The following is a 17,146-nucleotide window of genomic DNA, read 5'->3' as shown; positions in this document are numbered from 1 at the left end:
CTATCCTTTCCTCAGCTGTCTGTCCACATCATTGCCTATCTTCAGACGTTGGAGACGTACACAGCACCTGCATACTTACATACACATTCACATATAAATTTACGTAATTTATGTATGAGCCTATCTTCCCTCATTCTTTAATGATCAATAGAATTCTTTCATTGGCTGTGAGTATAACAAATTTTTAAAAATAATTTTATAATCGAAGTATAGTACTCATTACAGAAAAGCACAATAATAATGAGTATGTGATTTTGGTGAATTTTTACAAAGTGAACTCAACGTGGTATGTACCTCAGAGGTTGCCTTGTGGGGGCCACCCCCCACCCCTGTAACTTCTGACCCAAAGATTAATTTGTTGATGACCACTCTGAAGCACTCACAGTGCAGTTTGTCAGATCATGCAAAGCAACAAAGCAAAGCCTGGCAGACTGCCTAGGCTGACCCAACTGTCTCCATCCATCCATCCTTGTCCCCCCACCTTAGTAGTCATCATTTTCGTCTCTATCTCTCTAGTCCCGAATTTGCAGAGACAGGAGAAGAATGCCAGGATAAAGGAGACTGATGTTCCAGGTGTTCCCAGGATTCAGCACATAGAGGACATTATTGAAAAGTAATATTAACTGATAAAATTATTTGTTATGTTTTTGAATCTCATTCCAGGACAATCATATATCTTGACCGGGAAAAACGGATTTTTACTGAAGCAAATTTGGTTTCTGTTGGTGGCAAAAAGCTAAGAAACAGTGTTTTAAGAATGTCTTTGGAATTCCAGAAAGGTAAGAGCACGTATCTTTTGTATTCTTTAATTATGAATTTGATTGCATAATGTTACTAAAGTTGAGAGAGATATTCAGCAGCTGCTGTTTGTTGATTCCTTTTGGTTTGCTGGCCTGATTTTAGTCATGTTCCCTTATTGAATAGTAATGACTAACATTTACTGAGCACTTACTCTGTGTCAGGTGCTTACCTAAATGGTTCGTACATGTCCTTAATCTCATTTACTTTTTCTAGCAACCTTGTGAAGTAGGTCCCTATGTTGTGAATGAGAAAAGGTCATACAGAGGTGGTGTAATAGACTTTGGAGACTCAGAAGGCGTGGGAGAGGGTGGTGAGGAATCAAAAATAACCTCTCGGTACAATGTATATTATTTGGGTGATGGGAACACTGAAAATGCTGATTTCACCAGTATACAATTCCTCCATGTAACAGAAAAACCACTTGTACCCCTTAAATCTATTGAAATAAAAGAATTATAAAATTTTAAAAAGAAAAAAATTTTTTTTTAATTGAATGAGGAAAGGGAGAGAGTGAGTGCTCAAGGTCGCATCTCTAGCAAGTAGCAGAGCCAGAACCTGAAAACTAGGTCTGTTGGCTCAAAAAATGCATATTCATAAGTACTTGTTACAGGAGGGAGCATTTCTTTCTCCATTCTTTATTTTGTTTAATTAAAAAGATAGTTGTTGGCAAAAATAAAAGGATAAAAGTTGAGAAAGTTTATCCTTGAAGTAACTACTGTTAGTAGTAGTTTCTTTTGTATCTTTTCATCTTTGTGTTAACTGTCTTCTAAACATATAGTTTTCATTTTGTACTTAAACTCTTGTATAAAATATGAATTTTTGCTCTCTAATTTGCATTTTTCATTAAGACATTCTTTACATCTATAGGTATAGATGTCTCATTTGCCAAGTTTTGTGATACAGGTTGATCATCCTTAATCTGGAAGTTTGAAGTCTGAAATGCTTTAAAATCTAAAGCTTTTGAATGCTGACATGATGCCATAAGTATAAAATTTTACACCTGACGTCATGTGATGAGTCATTGTCAAAATACAGTCAAAACTTAGTTTCTTGTGCAAAATTGTTAAAAATATTTTATGAAATTACTTTCGGGCTATGTGTTTAAGGTATATATGAAACGTAAACGAATTTCATATTTAGATGTAGGTCTCGTCCCAAAGATGTCTTATTATGTCTATGCAAAGATTCCAAAATGTGAAAAAAAAAAAATCCCAAAATTCAAAAGACTTCAGATCCCAAGCATTTCAGATAAGGGACACTCAACCTATAGCAGGCAAACAAATTGCTTTTGATTTTGGCCTTTCAAACCAAATGGGGATAACATTAAGTTCCAGATTACAGTTTATTTTGAAAATGTTCAGATATTAATTTAAATCTGACAGAATGTTCTTTATTTATGTCAACTCTAAGATCCAGAGAGCTATCACAGCCTGCCCCATGAAATTGTGGTCAATCTTGCTGCTTTTTTCGAACTTTGTGATGCACTAATCCTGCTCTGGGTACAGTCCTCCCAGGTAACAGCGTCTGATGCCATTGTGAATGAGGTGAGGAAATGTACCTGTTTTTATTTTAAGAAAGATTTGTCTCCCTTGGCACAAAGATTCTTAACAATAAGGCTAACTTTCAATGTTATGATATGGCCAGTATTTGAGAAATGTAACTGTTTTTAACGGTTTTAAATATATACATATTTAAAATCTTTGTGGAGGTATAACTGATGTATAAACCATATATATTTAAAGTATACAATATAGGTTTTGACATGAATATACCTGTGAAACCATTATCACAATCAAGATAGTGAACATAACCATCACCACCAAAAGTTACCTCATTCCTTTTTTGTTTTTGTTTTACCTTTTTCTCTCCTCCCATCCCTAACCAAATAGCCGTCGATCTGCTTTCTGTTACTGTAGGTCAGTTTTATTTTCTCTGAATGGAATTATGTAGTATATACTTTTTTGTCTACTTTGACTTCTCGTAGTTATTGTGATGCATCCATGTGGTTTAAAGTATCAGTAGTTAATTTCTTTTTGCTGAGGAATATTCCATTGTATGAATATGCTACAGTTTGTTATCCATTGTCCTGTTGATGGACATTTGGATTTTAATTGTTATGTTTTAATTTACTTACATCCTTTTAAACATCATTGTCACATGTGGGTTACCTGGAGTTTTCAGTCTAAATTATTCTAGGAAGTGTAGTAAAATAGTGTAGCTAGTCTCAAAGTTTTTGGTCTCAGGGCCTCTTTATAATCTTACAAGTTATCAAAGACCCAAAAAGCTTTTGTTTATGTGGTTATACCTGTTAATATTTGCCATAGGACCTAAATCTGAGAAATATAATTAATATTTATAAATTTGTTTAAAAATACAGTAGCAGACCCATTTAAGGTCTGTACAAGTAATATATTTTTAATAAAAATAGCTATTTTCCAAAATAAAAATTAGAAGAACAGTACTGTTTTACATTCCTGTAAGTCTTTTTATGTCTATCTTAAGAGAAGAAAGCTGGACTTTTAATTCTGCTTCTATATTCAGTCTCTTGCAGTATGTTGTTTGGGTGGAAGTTTGTAAGGAAAAACTGGCCTCCTATAGTTAATAGGGATGGAAAAGGGAGGAATATTTTAGTAGCCATTTCATATAATTGTGAACATTCTTTGATGGCACACCACAAACGTGTTAAGTAGTTTTGTAAAGGTTATTTGCAGTGGGGAATGAATCTGAAATAAATCACTGAAGTTGTCATGCGTTAAAATCCATTGGTGTAGTTTGGACTTTTTGGATGGACTTTTACATGAGTTTGTAGCTCATGCATTGGTAATTTGGAAAATGTTGTTCACTGAGTGGGCACATTTCATCCTTTAAATAAAAAGTCGTACTTAATGAAAGTCACACAAATCTCATCGTTAAGTTCTGGGAAGTGGTCAAGTTCTTAGTTTCAAAATGGATGAGACCTAAATATAAAAGCTGAAACTATGAACCGACTGAAAAAAAAAAACATAGGAGGAAATTTTAACAATCTTAGGATAGGAAAAGATTTCTTAGGATTTTTCATAAAAGGAAAAAATCGATACATTGGATTTCATCTAAATTAAAAACTTCTGTTCTTCATAGTCACCTTTATGGACACATTGGGAGAATGGAGAAACTATTTGTAAAGCATACATTCAATCACATAAACTAGCTAATAATGATAAGACAGCCTAGTTTTTTGTTTTTTAAATAAATAGAGACAAGGTCTCACTCTGTTGCCTGTGCTTGGAGTACAGAGGCGCAGTCAGCTCACTGCAGCCTTGAATTCTTGGGCTCAAGTGGTCCTTCTGCCTTAGCCTCCCTAGGAGTTGGGACTATAGGTGCACACCACTTTGCCATGCTAATTAAAAATATATATATATAGTTATTTATTTTTTTTTTAAGAGATAGAGTGTTGGTATGTTGTCCAGGCTGGTCTTGAACTCCTGCCTTAAGCAATCCTCCAGCCTCAGCCTCCCAAAGTGCTGGGATTATACGTGTGAGCTACCACCCCTAGCCAACAACCCAGTTTTTAAAATGAGCAATAGACTTGACTAGATGCTTCTCAGAAGATAATGTCAATGTTCAGTAATAACTTGAAAAATTACAACCTCATTAGTTCTCAAGGAGGTATAAATTGAAACCACAGTGAGGTACCACTGATCAGAATGGCTAAAATTAAAATCACTAATAGTTGTAAGTATTGGCAAAGAAACGGACCCCTGGAACTCTCCTCCAATTCTTGTTGGAATACAAGATAGTACAGTTGCTTTGTACGACAGTTGGCTGTTTCTTATGAAATAACACGTATATTTTGTGACCCAATAATTCTATTTTCTCTAATAACTTTGTACTTCAAGTACTAGGAGAAAAGGTATCTGCCTTAATGTTCCTACAAATACTCCAGTCTAGCCTTAGACCTTTCATTATGTCTGTTGAGTATTGATTAATAATTAAAGTTTATGTCATGTGTATTTTACTGGGAGATGTTTGTGAGCAGTCTTGGTTTACTTTGTCTTTAGATCTTAGGTTCCATGCGGTGGCGGGACCGGTTGTGGACTGTGGCCGACACGGTAACAGTGGATGCCCCAGGTCTGGCCTTGCTTGCCCTCCATTGGCACTGGGTTTTAAAACATTTGATCCGTCAGATCCCCGAACTCCTGGTGAATCATGAAGACAAGTAAGACTCATATTTAGAGTAATAATGTCAGTAAGTACAGATAGATGATGTTAAAGATGAGAGCGTTTGGAATTAAAAGTACTTCTTGCTCTATTTTGGTCTATTCACTTGGCATACTCATGAATGTAAATAAAATGTAAAATGTAGATGACTTCTCTTTCTATCTATCATTTCCGCTCTGCCTTTTTCTCCTTTAAAGATACTACAAAGAGATTCAGACCGTGTCAGAACATATTCAGAATTATTTGGGGACCCCAACTGGTGGCTTCACTGGTATAAAGAAGTTGCAGAAGTTCCTGGGACGACCATTTCCTTTTAAGGTATGCCTGGAAGCATGCAGTGAATAAAACGATTTGATGACAACTTCTGAAGTTCTCCTTGAACTTGGGAACTGACATTCTACCAGTCTTATTCTTGTCTGCAAAGCTGAACTTCAACTCTTAAATATAGTTTTCCCTTGGTATCTGTGGGGGATTGGTTCCAAGACCCCCCTCAGACTCCAAAATCCAAGGATGCTCAAGACATTTATATAAAACGGGATAATGTTTGCATACAGCCCGTGCACATCCTGCCATATACCTAAATCATCTCTAGATCGTTGGCAGTACCTAATACAATGTAAATTCTGTGTAAATAGTTGTTAATACTGTATTGTTTAGGTAATAATGACAAGAAAAAAGTCTGTACATGTTCAGTACAGACACAACCATCCATTTTTCTCCCCCATATATTTTTAATCTGCATTTGGATTGAATCCATGGATGTGGGACTCACAGATGTGGAGGGCACACTGTATTCCATGAATACTGTTAAGTAATTTGTTAAGCGTTATCATTTGACTTATTCCTGAGACTATTATGGCTGGGTAGAGTTTTAACTTCATTACTGTAAAAATTTCCTGAGAGTAACAGGAGTAAACAAAGCCTTTGTTTTCTAGAAGCATTAAGGAAATTAAATTTCTTTTAGGCCACTAAAAAGAACCACAATTTACTCTATAGTAGATTCTCTTGGGTTTTATTCTTTCAGGACAAGCTGGTGGTGGATTGCTTTTCACAATTGAAGGTCCTTAACAAAGTCCTTGCCATCGGGGAGTGGATGCCTGCTGTTGGGGAGGGTGGATGGCAGGAAGATATTAGTCGTCTCCAAGTGGCTGCTTCTGAATGGACATTAAAGAAAAGTCTCCTCCAGGCCTGGGGATTGATCCGCAGAGCTAATATGCTGGAAGATGTCCAACTAGGTAATATAGTCTAGCATTTGTCTAGCAGACAAATGTTCTGAGAATATCCTCTCCCCTATAGTCAAGTAGGTTTTTCCTTTTTTTGGATGTAGTATAAATACCATTAAGTAAGTATCAGGCACAGGGCTAAACTTTACATATGCTTTTAATTCCATAATTAGAATCATGCAGGTATTATCACTTAACAAATAAGAAACTCAAAGCCCAGGTTAAATAGCTTAACTCGGGTTAACTCAGGTTAAGCTCACAGTCACATAGCAGGCTGTCAAGAATCTAGAGCCTGTACTCTTGACCACTGTGCTCTAATACAGTATTTGTCATTTTGTCCAGATGAATTAAAGAATCTTGTGCATGCTCAGTGTTTAGAACTAAAAGCCAAAGGACTTTCACTTGGTTTTCTGGAGAAAAAGCATGGTGAAGCTTCCTCCCTGTCCCAGCCAGACTTTACCTCCTTAATCCAACTTACCAGGCGTGTTCAGTTGTGGCCTGCAATGGAGTATCTGGCTATCCTTTGGCAGTATAAAGTGACAGCTGATTTTATGACACAGGCTTGTCTGAGAAGGTAAGCCATTCTTTCACTTATTTTTCTTGTGGGAACTTTTTTGCTTGTTCTTTTCTTTATGTTATGGATATAAAGAAGGCATAGACTTGAGGGGAGTGGTTGCTGAAGCAGAAGGACATCATTTGCCACTGTGGAAAGGCAAAACTTCCTGAGGATTCTGTGCCAGTTTTGACCGCACCCTGAAGGTCACTAGACATTTTATCACTAGGGTTGTTCATTTTTAAATGTACTGTAAAAGTTCTGTGTGTTTCATCTTCCCCTGTGTAGCAGTTTTCTAGCAGTTCATTGATAGTCAGTACCCCACCTTCTCCCTCTTTACTTTTGGAGCAGGTGCAACAAAAATCAACAACCCCAGATAGATGAAGAGCTAAGTCATCATGTCACATTTTGTCTTAAGCACACACCAGTTGCTCCTCAAGAGCTTCGAGACCTTTGGTCCTTGCTGCATCATCGAAAGGTAAAAACCAAAATCAAAAAGAGAGATAAGCCTCATTTACATAATGAGTTGATTAGATTTTCTATGACAGACTGGTTGTGGAATGTTTTAGTTATTCTCAAAATTCCATGTTACAAACCCCAGTTTTTTTTTTTGTTTGTTTTGAGACAGAGTTTTACTCTGTCACCCTGGTTAGAGTGCCGTGGCGTCATCATAGCTCACTGCAACCTCAAACTCCGGGGCTCAAACAATCTTCCTGTGTCAGCCTACCGAATAGCTGGAACTATAGGTGCACGCCACCACGCCCGGCTGATTTTTCTTTCTTTTTTTTTTTTTGATTGAGATGGAGTCTTGCTATGTTACTTAGGCTGTTCTCGAACTCCTGAGCTCAAGTGATCCTCTGACCTTGGCCTCCCAGAGTGCTAAGATTACAGGCACGAGCCACTGTGCCCGACCCAAATGCCAGTCTTATTTGAATTACCTCCTTAAGGGGGAGAATTTTGAATGTTCTTTTGCAGTAATTATGAGGTTATATTACAACTTTTATCAAAGGAGTGTTCATTTGGTTTCTAGTTAGATAAGGCAAAGATATTTGCTTTTTTAAATTTCCCAATTTGTCAAAAATATATTGTGAGAGTATTTTTACTCTTCCCCTAAATAACTATTGAATATGATGCTGTTAAACTCTGGTTGATAATTTCATGAATACAACTTTAAAATTTTTAAATAACGTTTATCTCTTTTGCTGATATTGTAAGTGTGTGAACTGTTTTACTTACACTCTCATGCAACCTTATAAAAGCAGATCTCATAGTTTTATCAAATTATAAACAGGTTATATGCCTTGATGTTGACCCAGGTGACAAAGAATCAGGAAAATTAAGATTAATACCTTTAAACTCATGTTAGTTTTAGATGAGTCTTAGAAGAAAGAGATTTAATAACTTGATTTATGGAGTCTTTCTCAAATATTCTCTTATCTAATTATTCCTTTCTCTCTAGGTGTCTACTGAAGAAATTGTTTCTTTGTGGTCTGAGCTGTTTAATTCCATATTTATATATTTCTGGAGCAGTACTGTGACCACAAATCCAGAGTACTGGCTAACTTGGTACGCTCTGCCTGATATGCAGCAGAAGGAGATGCCCAAGTCTCTTTTGGACTCTACATTGAAGGTTTGTTGACCTAAAATCATAAAAATGTTTGATGACAGTAGGAAAAAATATTCTTAGTGGATCTAACACTAAGCATTTATTCCTAGCATAGAGTGGTGACTAAATAGGTTATTGCAATACTTTAGTTTTTACAGGATGTTAATAAGTGTACTGTCAATAAAGGTGTTCCATTGTTCAGTGCTTTGTCAGATGAGTAAAAGTATTTCATTTAAAAGGTCTTTAATTTTTTTCTAGTTAAAACATTTTTTCTAATTATAGCATATTTAAACAGTATAGAAATGTGTGTATGTATAATACAGAATTCATTAGAAATAATCACTTTTTGTATCCTTCTGTTTATATATATTTTTATATTAAATGCATGCGTAAACAAAAATAAGTACGCAAATGTAGCATGGAAATGTGTACGTGTCATTCTAGCTTATTCTTTTTAAGATATTCCATTGTACTGATGTGGCAGAATTTATTTAATCACTTTCTTAGTGATAAATGTTAAGGTTTCTTGCCTTCCTCTCCTCTGCCTTCCTGTAACAAGCATAGCTGCATTGACTATCCTTACATAAATCTTTGCCCATCTGTCTGTGGGTAATTTATTAGAATTTAATTCTTGGTCAAAGTTTCTGCACATAAAAAAATATTATTGCTATTACCAGACCAGAAAGATGGTTTCTGGTTTTTACTTTTTTTAACATGCCAGGAGCCAGTTAAAAGGGAGGTCCCAAAGCCCTGGATGACCACAGGAAGGTTTAGGTTTAGGACCAAAGCATTTTCACTCATATATATATGGACCTAGTTCTCCATATGCTTGCCATACTAGGTGTTACCAACATTTCTAATTATTGCCAGTCATACAATTTAAAAACCACCATTTTAATTTGTACTTCTTTGATTATTTTAAGATTGAACATCTTTTCGTATGTTTATTGATCCTTTCTAGTTCTCTGAATTTTCCAGTCATGTTCATTATCTATTTTTTAAAATTTGGTTGTTGAGAATCATTTTATTATCAAAGATCTCTTTATATATTATGGATATTAAACCTTTGCCCAACATGTGGTTGGAAGCATATTTCTAGTTTTCTGTTGTCTCCCAAATTTGTTTTCTTATATCACAGTTTTTTTGTTTGTTTGTTTGTTTTTTTTTTTTTTTTTTGAGTCAGAGTCTCGCTCTGTTGCCCAGGCTAGAGTGCCATGGCGTCAGCCTAGCTCACAGCAACCTCAGACTCCTGGGCTCAAGCGATCCTCCTGCCTCAGCCTCCCCAGTAGCTGGGACTACAGGCATGCGCCACCATGCCCGGCTAATTTTTCTATATGTATTTTTAGCTGTCCATATAATTTCTAGTTTTAGTAGAGACGGGGTCTCGCTCTTGCTCAGGCTGGTCTCAAACTCCTGAACTCAAACAATCCACCCGCCTCAGCCTCCCTGAGTGCTAGGATTACAGGCGTGAGCCACCGCGCCCAGCCACAGTTTTTTAATTTTTAAAAAAGATACGCTAGTATCTTCTACCTTCTAACTTTAGTGTCATGCTTTTAAAAAAGATTTCCTTTACCACCCCAAGAGTTAAAAACTATTTCCTGATATTTTCTCCTATGTTTTTTGTTTTACATTTAAATCAATTTCATCTGTATATCTTGTTTTGTGAAGGTAGGGATGCATATTTTTTCTTTTATACAAATAGGAGATCCAAAAGCATTACAGTTTATACCGTTTTGACTAATTCATGCTTTCTACTCTCACTTGAAATGCCCTCTTTACATACCTTATTCCCCTAAGTGTTTATAGATTTATTTGGACTCTATTCTGTTCTGGTACTCTATCAAAATTGCTTTCTTTGTTGTAAAACATCTCTCAAAGCCTCTAATGATAAACTTATGGATCCCTAAGAGTTCCATGGGGTATACAGACTTGCCTATCATATGTATTTGGTAACCTAATCCTTTGTTGTGGACAGTGTGTCCCAGATTAACAGTCCAAGGAGCACAAGCTTGTCACACTTTGCCCTGGCTTTTACATTTGTCTTCTCCTTTCCCTACCTCTGATTCTCATCCTCCTCCAGTGTGATGCCTTCTCTTCTATAAGAATGGTCTCACCGATTCCCAGGTTTGAGGAATTTTCTCATGCATGATGAAAGCACCCATTGCTCCTCATTTCCTAGAGAATGGATCTACATTCCTTTAATACATACTAACACCCAACCCATTCTGCTTTTTTGGTCCCATCTCTGCCTGGTGCTTGCCTGTTCCAAGCAACCTGGACCTCCTTTTCTTATCTCTTTCTTCTTTCTTAAGTGCTCTAATGCTACTTGTTGAAATCCTTTTTGTTAATTTCCAAGAATTACTTGGCTCTTCTTTTTGTCCCTCAGGGCCCTAGCAGTCTCAGTAGACCCGTATTCTCCAAGTGCTGCTTTGAAGTCTTGACCAGCAGCTGCAGAGCAAGTCCTTGGGATGTGAGTGGCCTCCCCATGCTGTCCTCCTCCCATGTCACCCTGGGAGAATGGGTTGAGAGAGCCCGGCAGCTCCAGGACATCAGCTCGGTGCTTTGGACCAACATGGCTGTCCCTTCAGTAGCCGAATTCAGGTATTCTCTCCGCCTGAGAGCAGACTGTAAAGCTCCTGTCTTTCCTCCAGAGCATACAGCAGGGACCCAGTCAGAGTGTGCTTCTGCAGTGGCTAGTTCTGGTGGGTGAAAGGTGTTTTCGGCCTGGATTAGCATGTTTTTAGGCTACTATGAGCTTGCTGGTTCCTCTATCAGTTTTTAGTGTATTGTGATCAAGAGGATGATGCTTAGTAAACTATTTAAAATATGAGGGCTGGGTGTGGTGTCTCCACACCTGTAATCCCAGCACTTTGAGAGGCCAAGGTGGGAGAGAATCACTTGAGGCCAGGGGTTGGAGACCAGCCTGGGCAACATAGCAAGATCCCATCTCTGCAAAAAATAAAACTAGCTTGGCATGGTGGTGCACACCTGTTGTCCCAGCTACTCGGGAGTTTTGGCAGCAGGATCTCTTGAGCCCAGGCATTTGAGGTTATCATAAGGTATAATTATGCCACTGTATTCCAGCCTAGGCGACAGAGCAGGATCCTGTCTCAAAAAAAAAAAAAAAAAAGAAAGTTATGAGAACAGAAATTTACATCTAGGTACTGACAGTGCATTCTGCAGTGTCATTTCCCGACAGAATGGTGATAGTGTATACAAAAGAATGCTGTTGCTATAATGGGAGCCCTTAAGTGCTCCTACTTTGTCCCCACAGGCACACAGATTCCCGGCTCCAGGGACTGGTACTGTGTCGGCACTTGACAGGCCTAGCGGAGCTGCTCCCAGAGCGCCAGCAGCAGGAGTACGTGCAGAACTGTGAGCAGCTGCTGCTTGGCAACAGCCAGGCCTTCCAGTACATAGGCCAGGCTCTTAAGGATGTGGCCGGTCAGGAGGTGCTACCCAAGGAACTGCTTTGCCTCTTGCTCAGCTCCCTGCACCACTTTTTTGGGGAAGTGGAGAGTAAGAGGAACCTGCCTGAACCAGCCCAGCGTGGGAGCCTCTGGGTGAGCCTTGGCTTGCTCCAGATTCAGACATGGCTCCCCCAGGCACGTTTCGACCCTGCTGTGAAAAGGGAATATGAGCTCAAGTATGCCAAGGAAGAGGTATGTATGGGAAGCAAGAGCTTGGAGCATGGGCTCCTTCCCTGGTTTGCTGGATTGGCTTAATGTATCACTCCTTTTACTTTCCCTTTTGGGTGCTCAAATTATCAATAGGGGGATTTGGCATGAGCTGCCTTGTCATTTCCCAGGACTGCATTTTCTTTTCTAAGTGTTCCTCTGACTAGACTCAGGATTTGAGAGGAGTCCTTTTTAAGGTTCTGACCTATCTGCCAGTAGGTGCAGAGGGCAAGTAGGTAGAATACCTGAGGCATTGTCAGGGAAACTGTGATATCTTTCTGGACTGCCTCTGCCTGAACTAAGTTTATTTTGAATTTTTGGTGTTTGTTGTCTAAAATTGAAGAATCAAAAAGGGGAAAAAAAAAAAGAACCAAGTAGATTCAGATAATGTGGTATCCCTTGCTCTTTGAACTTCCAATCAAATTCAGGAACTGAATACATTAAGACAGTGATATACTAGCACTATATTTTGAAGAAGGAAAATTATATTAGTTGGAGTAAACACTAAGCTGTTATAGCAAGGAGACTCAAAAGTTCAATGGTGTAAATAGTTTATTTCACCTAGCAGCCCTGATGTGAGTGGTCCAAGTTAATGGATCAGAACCACCTGCCCTTGGGTGGTTCAGGAGCCTGGGTTCTTTCAATCTTGTTGCTCTACCCACCCCAGGGCATTTTCATTAAATGCATGGTCAGAGCTGAGACGCAGCAGACCAGTTTCTCTCTTTTCCATTAGTTACACCAACTGCAATGTGAGTGGAAGACCCGGAACCTGTTTTCCCAGCTACAAACTGGAAGAGATCTGGAGGATGAAGTCATTCTCAGTTATTCTCATCCTCATGTCAGGTAATGCAGCAGAATGATTATTTGTGTTGGGGTTATTTACTCTCCTTTTGAAAAAGAGATTATGAAGTTGGCCTTTGCAATTTAGCTATAGTGTTAATAGAGGTAATAATAATATACACCTGAATTATTAATATGTTAGCAATTAGATCCCAAAGCCTTGGTTATAGTCAGGAAAATAATGCTCTGAAAGGAGGGAGAGGATATTCAAGTTGTGAATCTATATGGGGCCAAAATGGTTGAAGCCAAAACCTATTCTTATTGTGGAAGAATGTCTGTTACCTTGGGAAATACTGTACAGGTTGAAGGTCCCTTATCTGAAATACTTGGGACTGAAAGTTTTTTGGATTTTGGAATGTTAGTATTATACCAGTTAAGCATCCCAAATCTGAAAATCTGAAATCTACAATGCTTCAGTGAGCATTTCATTTGAGTGTCATGTTGGCACTCAAAAAGCGTGGACCGTTTTGGATTTTGGGTTTTTGGATTTGAGATGCACAGACTGGATGATATAGTAGGTTGAGTTCCAGTCCTTCTCCTGACCTTCAGATTTAGACATTGGGTCGATCACTTTAAGCCTCAGTGTCCATGTTGGTACGAGGGTAATTGTACCTAACCTACTTGAATAAGCCATAATGAGGCTTTGATAAGATATGTCTAAAGCACCAATATCATGTGTGATACAGAGTAAGTACTCTATACATGTTATCCATCTTTATTATGATTGTCAGTACTATCATACTATTTCTCAGCAGCCTGTATGTCTTCATTTTATTTTCCTAGCTGAGGGCCAATCTAGGTTCATTGTTCTTCTGACAAAGTTTGCATATAGTGGGTTTTTGTGTTGTTGTTGTTGTTGTTTATTTATTTATTTATTTTTGAGACAGAGTCTCACTCTGTTCCCCAGGCTAGAGTGCCATGTCATCAGCCTAGCTCACAGCAACCTCAAACTCCTGGGCTCAAGTGATCCTTCTGCCTCAGCCTCCCGAGTAGCTGGGACTACAGGCATGTGCCACCATGCCTGGCTAATTTTTTGTATATATTTTAGTTGTCTAGCTCATTTCTTTCTATTTTTAGTAGAGACGGGGTCTTGTTCTTGCTCAGGCTGGTCTCGAACTCCTGAGCTCAACCGATCCACCCACCTCGGCCTCCCAGAGTGCTAGGATTACTAGCATGAGCCACCGCGCCCGGCCTGCATATGGTGTTAATTTACCTTTAGGTCGCTTCGCCAAAGGATCAGTCAGCTGGAGAATTTAATCTGCAGCCTGCTGAAGAAGCAGGCCTTCAGACCCCAGCTGCCTGCCTACGAGTCCCTGGTGCAGGAGATCCATCACTACGTCACCAGCATCGCCAAGGCCCCTGCTGTTCAGGATCTGCTCTCACGGCTCCTGCAGGCCCTCCATATGGATGGGCCTCGATCTGCCCAAGTAGCCCAGAGCCTTCTGAAGGAGGAGGCCTCTTGGCAGCAGTCACACCACCAGTTCAGGAAGCGACTGGCAGAGGAGTATGCCCTGTATCCAGACCTGGTGACCCCATTGCAGGCATCCATCTTGCAGTTGCAACATGGCATGAGGCTGGTGGCCTCTGAGGTCCATGCCTCCCTCCACAGCAGTATGGTGTCTGCAGACGAGCTAGGGACCCTGGCCACAGCCTTGCTGGCTTTCCCGTCATTGGGCCCTGCCTTCCCCACCTACTTTGCTCATGCAGATGCTTTGTGCTCAGTGAAGTCGGAGGAGCTTCTGCGAGGCCTTGGGAAGCTGATCCTCAAGCGATCAGGAGGAAAGGAGCTGGAAGGCAAGGGCCAGAGACCCTGCCCCACCCAGGAGCAGCTGCTGCTGAACGCCCTCCTTTACCTGCGCTCCCACGTGCTGTGCAAGGGAGAGCTGGACCAGAGGGCTCTGCAGCTCTTCAGACACGTGTGTCAGGTGAGCCGTCTCTGGGAGCACGGTAGGGCGGCCTGCAGCACATTTGCAGTACCCAGTGCGGTTGGGGAGTGGCGAGTCTGTTTTCTATTCCTTCTTTCCCCTCATTTAACATAGGTTTTGGGGTCTTTGTCCTTCAATTTTAAGAGATTAAAAAAATTAGTGATAATTAGCCCTTCATTTGTGATATACACAGCAAATATTTTCTCCTAGTTTGTCAGTTATCTTTTGACTTTGTTGATGGTGATTTTTGCCTTGTAAGTGAATCAACTTACATTACTCTTTTCCCTTATTAGCAAAAGTAATTTGTTCTCATAATTAAGAGGATAAATATAAATAATAATTTCTAATAATCCTACCACTTAAAGCTATATAAACCCAGTTAATATATCAGCGTATTCCATTTTATGCTTGCTTATGTGTATGTATATATACATCTGCCAATGTATGTGTTTAACACTCTAAATTTTTTAAAGTAATTCATCTTAATGGTTTACAGATTTTTTTTTTTAAAGTAGCAGCACCTTTTAAAAAATATAGATTTTACCATAGTGACCCAACATTTAACAGAAAAAAGAGTTGCTCTGTTGAGATCAATTCCAGTCCCCTCTGTGGCCCCTGAGACGTGTCTTTAAACTGCTGGAGCTCTCCAAAATGTATAACAAACCACTACATATAGTTTATTCTGTTTTCTAATTTGCTTTTTAAAATTTAACATATAGTGATTATTTTCCCGTTATTATGTATTCACTTACATCATATTTAGTGACTGCCAGATTTTCTATTTTATGTTTATGCCATAAGTAATTTAATGCCAGCAGAGTGGCACAGTGGAAGCATGCTGGGCCCGTAACCCAGAGGTCGATGGATTGAAACCATCCTCTGCTAGAGGCATACATAAGTAATTTAACTAATTTCCTGTAATTGAACATTTACATTTATACACACATATATATATATTTACTATTTTGGAAAAGGCAATGCCTAGTAAATTGTCTTACAGTCTTACTGTCTCTAGGTACAAGTTCTGCAGATCAGAATTACTAAGACAATGATTAAACACACTTTTTAGGCTTTTAATGCAAATTACTTTCCTAGATGGTGGATGCTTATTTCCTCAACCGTTAGCAATACTGTGTGGTTTCTTTAATTTATAGTTTTTGCCAATTCAAGGACTTAAAATCTTAGAGGTAACAGAGGATTCAGGCAGTGTCTGGTAAGACACAATCCAGTTTTGCCTGATTGGTGCCTTCTGACCACCCAGCTCCTGGTCTGAGTTTTCCTTTACTGAACCCCTGGGCTAGCTCCTTGAGGGGCCAGCCAAGTGCAGTCTGAATCACAGCCTCCTCACAGCACTTCCTGAGCTTGTCCTTGGTACCAAGCACCATTAGCTCACGATAGGAAGTTCCTAAGAGCTGTACTGTAGCAAGTTTTTACACCTTTGAAATTACAACACAGTAAGGGGGAATTTAGCAAACTGTGGTTGCTAAACTTACACTATTTGAAAACAAAGCCCATTTGCTCTCTATTACCTACAATTTAGTTTCTTGGATGTTGGCTTTTATTTGTTTTTCAGCCATGATGCTTTGGTTTTCATGAAAAACTAAGAGCAGATCTTGCCTTTGTTCATTGTGAGTGCCTCAGCAAAGGGAGGTCAGCTTCCATCTGTGTGTGTGACTTTTCAGGAAATCATCAATGAGTGGGACGAGCAGGAACGCATAGCCCAAGAGAAGGCTGAACAGGAAAGCAGCCTGTACCGATACAGGAGCAGGAACTCCAGGACAGCACTGAGTGAGGAGGAGGAGGAAGAACGGGAATTCAGAAAACAGTTCCCACTGCATGAAAAGGTAGAGCATTGGTGGAAACGTTTGCTTTGGAATGAATTCCCTTGATGCCATACGTATTCCCTCTGAATGGCTACATAGTCTTCTTAATATATCTTTATACATACATAAGTTCTACTTCATTTTCTCAATTTTTCAAACTCCTTTTTTACTCTTTCTTTTAGTCTGATCAGGAGCAGATTGTTTTTATTTATTTATTTATTTATTTTTTATAGAGGCAGGGTCTTACTCTTGCTTAGGCTGGTCTTAAACTCCTGAACTCAAGTGATTTTCCTGCCTTAGCCTCCCAGAATGCTAGGATTACAGATGTGAGCCACTGTGCCTGACCCATGAGCAGATTCTGATTTTTTTGTTTCTTTGTTGTTTTTTTTTTTTTTTTTGAGACAGAGTCTCACTTTGTTGCCCAGGCTAGAGTGAGTGCCGTGGCATCAGCCTAGCTCACAGCAACCTCAAACTCCTGGGCTTAAGGGATCCTACTGCCTC

The 17,146-nt window shown here is 39.2% G+C and overlaps 1 protein-coding gene across 1 annotated transcript in view; it reads left to right on the top strand.

Moving 5' to 3' along the window:
- The window catches only part of MDN1 (midasin AAA ATPase 1), a 146,029-nt gene that overhangs the window by 88,551 nt on the left and 40,332 nt on the right, over window positions 1-17,146 (top strand). The window contains exons 52-64 of the mRNA XM_045544027.1: window positions 664-779; window positions 2,212-2,345; window positions 4,839-4,996; window positions 5,196-5,316; window positions 6,023-6,233; window positions 6,564-6,795; window positions 7,126-7,252; window positions 8,234-8,404; window positions 10,767-10,981; window positions 11,655-12,042; window positions 12,791-12,900; window positions 14,117-14,822; window positions 16,505-16,666. Of these exons, the coding sequence (XP_045399983.1) occupies window positions 664-779; window positions 2,212-2,345; window positions 4,839-4,996; window positions 5,196-5,316; window positions 6,023-6,233; window positions 6,564-6,795; window positions 7,126-7,252; window positions 8,234-8,404; window positions 10,767-10,981; window positions 11,655-12,042; window positions 12,791-12,900; window positions 14,117-14,822; window positions 16,505-16,666 (2,851 nt within the window). The remainder of the gene's footprint in view (window positions 1-663; window positions 780-2,211; window positions 2,346-4,838; window positions 4,997-5,195; window positions 5,317-6,022; window positions 6,234-6,563; window positions 6,796-7,125; window positions 7,253-8,233; window positions 8,405-10,766; window positions 10,982-11,654; window positions 12,043-12,790; window positions 12,901-14,116; window positions 14,823-16,504; window positions 16,667-17,146) is intronic.

This window comes from Lemur catta, chromosome 2, assembly GCF_020740605.2.
Source record: "Lemur catta isolate mLemCat1 chromosome 2, mLemCat1.pri, whole genome shotgun sequence".
NCBI classification, from domain to species: Eukaryota; Metazoa; Chordata; class Mammalia; order Primates; family Lemuridae; genus Lemur; species Lemur catta.
The sequence above is the reverse complement of the archived record's forward strand: the minus strand, read 5'-3'. Positions and strand labels throughout refer to the sequence as shown.